A 12000-nucleotide genomic window follows, 5' to 3' on the forward strand; every position below is an offset into this window, starting at 1 on the left:
AGTAGTTGCACCAGTGTGCTTATGACATGCAATGGCATTGTAATCTGTAAATCAAATTTACGTTTATAAAGATACAGTTCTTTATTTTGATATGGTCAGATATGTTCTTTACATGAGATGAAACTATATATTCAGATAACTAAGTAAATTTAAACATGGAATAAATTATAAAACAAAATCAACTACTGTAATCATGAGAGATACAAGGGGTCACCAAAATGGAAGCCTTTTAAGGTCTGGTATAACTCCTAAACTATCATAACTTCCAGTAAGTTTGTTGGACATAAATTTCCCAGGAATGTTTGCAGGTAAAATTAATTCTGTATAGCACTGGAATGGAAATCTTTCAATACATTTTTAAGTTTCTAATGAATTACCAGTGGTGAGTTCCCTTTCTCTTTCATTTTGTAATACTAAAACCAATTTATAATTCATAGAACACTTTACCATATACTGTACTTAATAGTACCTACAGAGTACACCATATCACCTTAATGTATTTTGAATATGAGCTACTAGGGTATAAATATCTCTATTTGATCATTTTAGTGATAGTAATAGTTCAGTACATACATGCTACCAGATCCAACAGATTATCTTAAATAATTCCTAATTCCAGTAAGATAGAGGACTCAGTCTTCATGCAGTTTCATGCTTGTACTGTAATGAAAGTGTAGATATATTATTATGTTATTTACTAAAAATTTGAGAGGTCACTGCTGAAAAATATGGTAATCAAAGACTCATAATTCACGTTCCATCATTCTTGCTACATGTTACAAAAAATTGAGTAGTTAACACTGTCAAGACTATCTCTAGAGAAAGTATAGGTGGATATTAACAGCAAAAGTACCTAGATTGTTGAGATAAGCTGTTGTGTAATTGTTTGAAATTATAAAAATATTTTTTTGATTTTCTACCAACACCCCAAAAACGATATTTAGTAAAAAACAAATCTTTACAAATTAGTTTATTTCACTGCAAATATGACAGATCTCTACAAATATCTCAATGTTAAGTATATTATAATCCTTATACAGTATAACATAACATGCAAATGATTACCTTAATGCTTTAGATGAAAAAATACTTCATTTTAAATCTATAGTCAACTCTTCTGACAATGTCAAATTCAGTGTAAGCTCCTTATTATGGTACAGTGAATATAAAGTTAAGATGGATTACACTATTTATGCATGTGGGTCATGTATATGTACAGTATTTGAGAATGCATGGATGTATTTACTACGCATTGTAAGACTGAAGCTGTGGACTTTTATAATGCTAGTTCATCCTTGATTTAGCAGTAAAAGACTGTGGCAGTAATTGCTGACCCCTTACTTGTCTGGCCACCCTCTAATGAATGATGGAAATTCAGAACAAAACTGATCTCTTGCATCAAAACTTTTATCCAAAAACTAGGTGTCATAGTGTGTGGTTGTTGAGCAAGTTGATTTTACTTTTAGATTAATTTTTTCCAAATTATACCGAGTTCCATTCTGATCTAGGAAATCTTGTTCTACCTGCCACAGAGCTAGGATGCTTACATTCAGGGTAAATAGTTACAGTTCCCTTAGTGCTACTAGCAAGTTTTAGGAATCCTAAATTTGAGTAACTTGACTTCATTGTATGGAATATTTCTAATGTTTTATTTATGAAACAGTTTTGAGGTTCACAGAAGTTCCCAGTAACAAAATGTGTGGTCCTGAGAAGTATTACTTTTATAAACAAAAGTATCCTTGCTACATGGTATTAAATGGCAAAACACTTGGAATGTAATATCCTGCCATTGCATGCCAATATAGGGCCACAGATTATTAGTTTTATTTATTTAAATAACACTTTTTTTTTTTACCATAGTAAGTCTCAATATGGTTATTTTTCAAAGGAGAAAAAGCTTAAGTTTAAGTTATTTGACCACATTTTATAGCCGATCGTATGTATGTTTCCACCTGTAAAATCCACCCTTCTAGATAAGTGCCATTTGGCCATTGTAGTTGGTGTTATGCTGTTGTCATGTAATGTCAAAGTCAAGAGCTTCAAAATCAAAGTCCTTTGCTTTATTCTATGCATAAGCCAGGGTACCATAATATAGTCTACACTGGATTTGTCATAAACATGAAGGTGAAAATAGTTTCAGCATATTGGCCCTGTGAAGAATAAATGTACCTGTCAGATTAGGCTTGTTAAAGTACTTGGACTTGAAAAAAGCTTAAACAATTTTTCAAATAAAAGCCTTCAATTAATCTAATACTCTTCATATCTGTTAGTTAAAAAAATTATTCCCAAAGGTTTGTAATATAAACATTCCAGACCTCTAATACGAGGCACAATATGAATATCACTTCATTATAAAGAAATGATTTATATTATGTTACATGCATCAAATCACATGGTATGTTCCAAAAAGCTACCAGACATCCCTGAGACTAATGGGTTTGCTATGGGTTTTTTTAGTCTTGATAAACATTTCCTGTTTAACCGACATTCTTTGGATAAACTTAATTATATGTCCAAACTTGATAAACATAATTATGGCCAAATTACTTCAGATTCTATTGAAAATCAATTTCCTGTTTTAGTTAGGGTAATTGTCGCAAAGTTATATTACAGCACATTGGTCATGTTTTACTCATAAATTTTAATGCTCAACTTTTTTCCCAAGGAAAGGTTGCTTGATTCTGTCTTATACAGGTATGATACTATAGATTTTTTTTTTTTTTTTGTATGGTGTTTTTACGTTGCATGGAACCTAGTGGTTATTCAGCAACGGGACCAACGGCTTTACGTGATTTCCGAACCACGTCGAGAGTGAACTTCTATCACCAGAAATACACATCCCTCACTCCTCAATGGAATGGCCAAGAATCGAACCCGCGACCACCGAGGTGAGAAGCAAACACCAAACCAACCACGCCACTGAGGCGCTGTGTGATACTATAGAGCAAAGTATACTAATTTGCATAAGACAATTGCAATAGTATATAGATTTTTGTGATGTAACAAATAAATATGCTGACCATAGCAAAGCCGAAAGTTTACAGAGAAGGTAAGCAACACTGCAAATATTTAATTTACTCTGTTATTTAACTAACATCATTTTGGTCTTCTACTGTTAAAGCTTACTTGGTTGCTGAAATAGTTGCTCTGGTCTGTATGTTTTTGGAACAGCCTGCAGGATTTATCCAATCCGCTCTAATAAAGACTTATGTGGATTCACCCCACCATTCATCTAGCTAAAATTGGTAATGGTAAATGGAAGGGTATTTTGGGGGGTGGGGGTGTGTAACATTCTATAAACATGTTTGTCTCTGCTGAGTTTGTATTATTATGCACATACAATATTAATCATAGGTTACAGAATATGTTTATACATATATATATACAGTGACTGGCTGGTGGAATCACACGACCTAACTGGGGCTGGGAGGTAGTGACCATGATCGTTGTACTTGTCAAAGTGTGTCAATAACTTATTTGTTAAACAAATCTTTTCACATGTAATGAATGGTTCATGCTCCTACGACTTACTTGATTGCATTGTACACATTTACCTGCTTATTATTACATTCTGTACTTTAACCAGTGTAAATATATTTATGTATGTATTATTATATATAAACATTTTTTGAACTAGTTTACACTTTATGATCTTGACACTTTTTGATCTTGAAATCTGATCTAATTTTCAAAAATGTTAGTAGCTAATGATAATGAACGATACTTTAACCACACCACTGGAGTTAAACTATCTATTGTAACTGACATTCTAAAAGAGGTCAGATTTCAAAATCATGAGAATCAGACAAAAGATCAAGTGAACATGTACATTTGAACCAAAAAATTTCTCAATGATTCCATTATGAATGTGATCCAGTTTGTAAAAGAATGAAACAAAATACAAATACTTCAGCATATTAAGCACTACATTTCTAGAAGATTTTTTTTTACCTTTTTTCAGTTTACACCTCATTTACATGATTTGGCCTACCTTCTATAGCAAAAACTGTCAAAACCTGATAAGGGAGTAGTGATATATAACAAAGAATATTGTTGATAACTTTTAACAAGCACAAACAAAAGTGCAGACTAGAACTTTCTACAAGAATTAGGATCATTATAATTTTTGAGCTTTTCACACTATAATGGTTATAGTAAGAAACACAGTTCCTCCACTTCAAGGTACACCTTGTATAGTAACAGGTAATCTTCCATTTCAAGTAAGACAGTCAGTCCCCTTACAAGCTGTCCCATTAAACCAACAGATCACACCAGTCTGAGGCAACAGAGACAACGCTATTTTTCTTAACCCCTGGAAGGGAAAAGACATCTGAATTAGTTATCAAGCATAAAATAAAACAAATTTAGTACTTTCTACCAAAATAAATATTATAAAACATATTTAGTACTTTCTACCAAAATAAATATTATAAAACATATTTAGTACTTTCTACCAAAATAAATATTATAAAACATATTTAGTACTTTCTACCAAAATAAATATTACTATATCCAGTCACCATGGCAAACTACATGAACTCTAGGTGACAGCAGCACAAAATTTGTATACAGTATAATCAATAGGACTGTGAAGTTCTTGCCGTAGATTATAGCATATGTACATTACAGACAGGAGAGGTTTAAACAGCTTTGTTGAGATGCAAATTTTGACAGTATTGTATGCACAATTGATAACTAAATAAAATGTTAGTAGCAAAAGTACACAACTTCATGCAGATTTCTTTTAAAGTAAAGAGCAAGAAATAAAATTTAGCGAAGTAAAAATCGATGTCTATCAATTTGGGGTTCAGTAAAGTTCCATCCCAACTTAATGCAAATGGAATAAATTTAGTAGATCATTTTAAAACTCGCCTTTAGATAACCTGTAAATGTAATTTCCATCAATTTACGAGAATGGAATACATTGTCACTAGGCCAGACATAGAATTTCACCTACTATTAAGGTTACATATGACATGCTTGAGACCAGTGCCTGTACAGTGGTGCTCAAATCTCATGCGACATGATTCATTTTGTATCGTCCAGCTTCTCAGACTCAACGTCATGTTGCCAATTAGTGTTATGCTTATTTTTCTAATGTCATACATGTCGAAAAGTTTGTGAATTCACAGCTAGCTCTATTTTCCTTATGGTTATATAAAAATGACCCCTTTTATGCATTGGTATAATTCGCAATCTGCGTGATTTGAACTGATTTTCTTTTTTTTTACGCTGCTAAGTTTAACGTGCGGTGTGATAAGGTTAGCTGTGCCATCAATGAGAGCACACTTTACATGCTCCTCGGACTGGTCAACATTACGTCTGCTGCTTTATGATAGTTGACCTAATAAGCTCAACAGTCATAACAACATTTTCAACGTAGGAATATGAATTAAAACAAGTTTTCTTTGAATGTTGAAGCTTTCGGCTGTGTTTAAGCTGCCTGTATGTTGCAAAATGTTTTATAGGCCTAAAAAAATAATCTAAGCCTTCTGAGATATGATCTGTTATTAATGAATTTCTTTGTAGAGATTATCTGTTTTTTGACGAATACAATAGGAATATGAATTACAACCTGTTTTCTTTGAGTGTTGAAATTTTAGGCCATATGTTGCAAAATGACTTATAGGCCTAAAAGAATAATCTAAGCCTTATGAGATGTAATGTTACTAATGTTTTTATTTGTAGAGATTACCTGTTCTTTGAGGAATAAAAGATGATGATTTTGATTGTATGGAGAAGAAGACTATTAATCGAAATATCCTAAGTATTAATATTGAGGTATATGGAACACTTGTTTTTCAACTGGTTTAAAATATTATTTTCTTAGAAGTTTTCTCCTCACTTTTGGTGTATAATTTATTCTTTCATAGGGTATATCTTTCATAAGGTAACTTTTAGAACAAGAATGTGTAGATAACCTCATTTGCTTTCTGGCTAGGAATTGTTAAGAGAGATGTGACTGTTAATTGTAAAGAAATCTAACACCTAGGCCTAGGAACAAAAGAATAATTGCTTTGACAAAAGAATAATTGCACTGGCGAATATTTGCTTGTATGCCATAATTTTTTTAAATATTTAATAATAATAATAATTATGTATGAAAATCCAAATATTCCTCTAACACATATAAAGTAAGTGTTTTCAAGATAATTTCATTGTCGCTACTCTGTAGACCTACTACTTATGTTGCACCGACACTAATGATGTGTCACACACGCTCCCCTCACACATTGATATCGGTGGGCGCATTTTACTTTTGTATGTACATATTTACATTTTTTTCAGCATTGAGGTGTAAAAGCAATCAAATAGGACTCGTTTAAATTTTATGTTGGCTTTGGAAGCATTATTAATGTTATGACATTTTTTTTATTTTTTTAAATTTAATATTTGAACTGATGCTTGAGGACGACTTCATTTTGGTCAAATGCTTCGGCGATGTGCGAACGAAAGTTTTGAAAAATGTTTCGAAAGTTTTTTTCTGAAATTTGCAACACGTGACATTTTCTTACAGTTTTGACATGTATGACGGATTTCACTCTTATGAAACATATTATGTCCATATTGTATGCAATAATCGCGTTTCCGCATTGAAATAATTGATAAATATGGAGCATGCTAGGTTGCCAGTCAGTGAATTTTGAACAAAATCCTATGGAGTCATGTCGCATGAGATTTAAGCATCACTGTACATTAGTTAAACTCTTCTGATCTTTTAATTATTGTAGTAAAATAACCTTGTCTTCATAAATACCATATAACTATGAGTTGAGCATTTGCAACTCGCAAGGCCACCCTGAAGGGCTTATTACAGGCAGTCCCTGGTTATTGGCGGGGATTCTGTTCTCAGCAAGGTGCTCATAAGCGAAAACTGCCGTGAACCGAAACTTGGCGATTTATGGTGCTTAAGGTGCCAAGTTTCAATTAATGGCACCTCTTGTTAGGTATGTTGTGGTGCCATAACTATTATCGCCACCTTATGGCGCCAGTAACTGAAACTTGGCCCATTATGGTGCCATGAATCGTCAATTTCATGGCGCTATACAAGCACCATAAAACCGAATCGCCATTAACCAAGTCTGCCGATAACCAGCTCCTTAAAAATTGAATGATTAGATAATACAGCATTTTTGGTTTAAGTCCAGAGGTCCATATCAGGCTTCATCTCCTTCACATCTTACATTTCTTGGTTATTGTAGGATAATTTCCCATGCTGACATGTTGGACCTTTTCTTGGCATCCTAGGAGATCCTTGGCTTGCCCTCCTAGAACATTTTGCCTTGGTCAGTAGTCCATCACCCTGCTTGTCATCTGTATATAGACACTGTGCATTATCACTACTGATGTTCCTGGTACTCTGTTCTTGTCCCTCTGGGGATGCCTGCCTCGACTGTCCTCAGCGACTTGGGAGATGCTGGAGAGACCTGTGGTGGTGGGAGTTGAAGCACAGCCATGCTTTGTCTTTTACCTCTTCTATGTCGTCTTCCTCATCCTTCTCTCTCATCTCCAGATTAAGTGGAAGCATAGAGAGAGGGGCCCAGAAGGCTGCCATTAGCAAGAGGGCTAAGAAGTCTTCTTACAGCCATCACTCTTCTGGTGAGAGATGATAAATCCAGTACATGTTTGCGGGCCAGGTAATTATGGACAGTACAGGTAGCTTGGTCCCAGGTTTGTTACCAAGGTCACCAGCAAGTCCTCCTTTGGAGAGGACGACTGACCCTGACTCTTCCCATGTTCGTGCTTATTGAGAAGCCTTAAGGGAAAAGTCCATCCTTATCTGGACTGTTAGTCATTTTAGTTCTTCAAAGCTATCTCAGTACAGTACATCCCAGAGTATAATTGTGATGGGTCCTTCCTTGGAGCATCACTTGCATAGTGCTTGACTGAGTCGGTGTCAGAGAGAGCTTAACTTGATTGTGTAGACACTCTCACAGTCCTCTGATCAAGGGCAGGGTTAGGTTACTGTCCTTCAAATCCCACCTGGCTGATTTGGAGGCATTTTTATGAGGTTACTGGGCTTATTTGTGAGTGCAATGTTCTTTGCATCCAGTGAGTACTGTTGAGTGCACCTTGGGGTTTGCCCTTAAGACTACACTTCTCTCTCAGTTGCTGTGATCTCCACTTGCATGAGGCATTCTGCATGAAGTAGATTTTTAGGTCAATCAATAACCAACTTTCTTTTATTCTCATGAGACAAGGAAGGGCTGAGGATACTGTAAGCAGAAACTCTCCTCTTCTGTTGCTGTGAAATGGAGCAGCTTTTCATGCCATTAGGCAATGTGGCAGCAACGTGTGTGGAGTCTTGTGCATCCTGTATCCTTTGGGATATTTATTGGCTTCCCTTCAAGGACAAACTCCCTCAGATGACTGCTTTCAGGCTTCTTAAAGTAGTAATCTTTTTCTAAATTGATTTAATACTGCTTGATCAATTAGTTAAGATAGGGAATGTGGAAAAAATTTATGGACAAAAGCATAAATGAGCCCATGAAAATGTATCCAACCTCTCATGCTATGAGATTCTTACAATTAATACTGTATGTTAAGTAAGGATTAAATAAAAATTATGGTTACAAAATTTAAAATGGCAAAGTAAATGGAAAGAATGCAAACAACATAAATATTTTTCACATGCTTAAAACCTAGCAATAACGTTATAAGTAAAAACTTCTTGTTCTCATTTCATTTGATTTACGAACTAAAGACTTGTATCTTTAAAAAGATTCCACTGCTCGTAAAAAAAAGTATTTTAACGTTCATTTATTTGACATGTTTAATTGCTGTTAGCATAAATTTATTTTGTTTCAATGTAAGCAGAATGTGACTGTTACCATGCAGTAAATTTGACTTTTAGCACACTTGAGTTTACCATGTGCAATGACAAAGTGTTCACATGAGAATGAAATTAACCTGGGCAAGCAAATGCATGATACTGGACGTACCCTGAGCATCTCCATGTGCTTGTATATCTCATGGATTAGTAAGGTATAATTTTAATGTTCTATACATTTATTATATACTTAAAAATTTAAGATTTAGTTATACTGTATTGCTTTATCTTATCAGTCTGGAGTATGTTTCTGCCAATGACTTGACTCACATACATTGTTCAGATCAATGAGGCTTAGCTAGTTTGGGATAAACATCTTTCAATGACATGTCTAAACACTTTTTTTTTCTCAATAAAATATTATGTTAAACACAACTAACACTAGGATTCACAATTACTTCTCACACTACATAATTTGCTTTAAGGGGTTGAGGTGAAGAATATAATGGAAATAAAGGGTTATTTAAAATAGCATAGTAGTAGCCTCTTTGGTCTGAAGCATTCAAAAATAAAATTTGAGAATTTGATCATTCCAGTACTTTCAGGACAACAAAGCTTGTGAACTGTGCATATAATTTAAATCTAATTCCCCAGAATTATAAATAAAGAAAATTTAGTCATCCTCATTAGGATCATTCTACAACTTACTTGATTCATCTTCAGTATTCATCAGTATTTCTCCAAGAACTCTTATACTGAATACCCCAGCTATTAGACCTGTAAAAATTGGCTAACGTTGAAACCCAAGAAAAGCAAACCTCTAAGAAGTGTAAACAGCACTAACAATAATAAGCAAAGCTTTTTTATTTACTTAATTTTATAAGCACTGACAAATTCTAAACATTGTAGACAAAAAAATATAAGAAATATGTTACATGCAATTATTAATACCATGCAATAATACAATTATTAAATCACTATTTTTTTTACATACTAAATATTTATATACCTGAAAAATGAAATAAAAGCACAATAAACACAAAGCTAAGGCATTGCCATAAGAGTTCATTAATGTTAAACAAAATAATTACATAAACAGATATTATTCACAAGGAATACTACTTCTTAAATGACAATTATTTTTCAGCAAATAATGAGACAGTATACCCGTTTCAAGTTTCAAACTTGTTTGAATAAAAGGGCATGAACATAGAACAATCTGCAAAATTGAGATTTAAAGGTACTAGGGGATGTAATGCTTGTTGATGTTAAATTAGCTAGATACTAATAACTGTCCAACAAAAAGGCTTTAAAAGTATACGTAATGTGAAATATCATACAAATGATCATACATAAAAAATGGGCAAGGTGCTAAACAAAGACATGCCACTTCAATATTTTTTTTTATCTAGAGTCAAAAGCTAAAGACTAATTATAAATACTTAAGTTTATCCTGAGATGTTTTGAGTTGGTGTTAGCGAATGAGTGATTCAATGTATGTAGTAGTTCTAATAACTAAAGGCCCTTCCACATGGTCGAGCTTTGCCCGACGAACTTTGCTCGATGTGACGTCAGGAGCGGGAAAAGTCAGAACCTTATCTGCCGTTTCTCTGCTTCTGACGTCACATCGAGCAGAGTTCGTCATGCTTGCTCGACCGTGTGGAGGGGCCTTTAGATTTTTTTTGTCAAGGCCAATTTGCACAAAAAAAGTTTGTTGATTGCTTATCCATAAAGGTTACAAAACTCACTTGTCAAGCAGGACTGAGATCTGCAGTAACTGCCATGACATCTGTGAAAGTTTAGAATTATAATAGGCTATAATATAAAATATAATAAAAAATACCTAATGGGTGAACAAGGTGGAAGTGTGCAGTAGCGGCGTTCAAAGCGATCACCACATGGGGTACCTCCATTTCTTGGAGAGACAATTATGGTTCTGGAACGTTGCTGTAAAGCTTCGCCACAAGAATGTGTGCAGGGAGACCATGGTCCCCACTCTCCCATCACACAATCATCCTAAAAATATAAATATCAATGAGATACGAAGTCAGAAAAAATCTTATTTGTAAACACTAACCACCATTAACAAACTTTTGGCTCCAAGTAAAACCAGATAAGAAATTACTCCCCAAAAGCTAAACTAATTTTTTTCCCTCATCTTAAGAGAGGTTTTCCTTAAGTTACAACATTTTAAGCAATTAAAAAATAACCTTCATAATAATGAATAATAAAGTTTCTAAATTACCAAAATAATAAACAATAAAAAAATAGTTTCTAAATGTAATTTTGATTTTCTATCAAAATGTGGGACAAGCATTCATCCCGATGCTGAATACCACTGGTTCCATGCAACGTTACAACACCATACAAACAAACTAAAGCATTCATACAAACTAGTATATTTTTCTAACCTAAATGGGAATGCAGGTAACAATTAAGAGAAAAGGCAAGACTTGTATTCAGAGTATCATCATCATCGTCATTTCTCTCTCCAGTGGAAAACTGTCAGTGAAACTTAAATACCAGTACAGTATGTACTGTAATATGTTCTCTTTTGTCATAAATTTGTTCAATATACTAGATCTCTACTTTCTTCTAAATATCTTGTTTTTGCACTGCAGTTCTTTTAGCAATATGTTGAGGCCCTTGTGCGGTGTATTAGATTTATGTGACACCAGTTTTTGTAGCCACATCCCACATATAATTATGTTTTCACAGTTATATTTCTGTAAGGGATATAAAAATTCTTGTCTTAATAAGGTAGCCAGTAAAGCACAGGATATTTGGGACCATATCCAGTGAGTATTTTCCACTACCAGTTTGGCAGCCTTGTTCATTAAACCTAACTTCATTAGGAAGTAATTTGGTATACCATTAAAGACTATTGGAGTAATAAAGAATTGTGATTACAGTACATTTGTATTCACAGACAGGAAATACTTTTTGAAGACTATTTTCTAGGTGAAATTAGTAGCTATTTAATAACTGATCTGTCCTATTTAGATGTTCATTTGTTAATACGTATAACTTCTCACTGCTTCACTGTTTGCACTTTTGAATATTCAAAATTTTTTCAGTACAAGAATATTGTCTTTTTGAGTCATTGTCAGTTCAAACACAAGAAAAACCTAAAAATGCTTATACAGGTATATTTTATTAGTTCTATAAAAAAAACACATTTAGTCAAATTGATACAAAAATACAGTACTTAGTGAATAATTCAGTGAAAA

At 33.7% G+C, this 12000-nt stretch overlaps 1 protein-coding gene across 4 annotated transcripts in view; it reads right to left on the reverse strand.

Moving 5' to 3' along the window:
- Positions 1-957: 957 nt before the first annotated feature.
- The window catches only part of LOC135217000 (spondin-1-like), a 958013-nt gene continuing 946970 nt past the window's right edge, over positions 958-12000 (reverse strand). For 3 of the 4 annotated variants that reach the window (XM_064252561.1, XM_064252563.1, XM_064252564.1), the window contains 3 exons: positions 10614-10786; positions 9479-9547; positions 958-4312 (listed from right to left, as the gene is read on the reverse strand). In XM_064252561.1, the coding sequence (XP_064108631.1) occupies positions 9490-9547; positions 10614-10786 (231 nt within the window). In that variant the 3' untranslated portion in view covers positions 958-4312; positions 9479-9489. The remainder of the gene's footprint in view (positions 4313-9478; positions 9548-10613; positions 10787-12000) is intronic. The other variant, XM_064252562.1, reaches the window with a different exon arrangement.

Source organism: Macrobrachium nipponense, chromosome 7 (genome assembly GCF_015104395.2).
Source record: "Macrobrachium nipponense isolate FS-2020 chromosome 7, ASM1510439v2, whole genome shotgun sequence".
Classification (NCBI taxonomy): Eukaryota; Metazoa; Arthropoda; class Malacostraca; order Decapoda; family Palaemonidae; genus Macrobrachium; species Macrobrachium nipponense.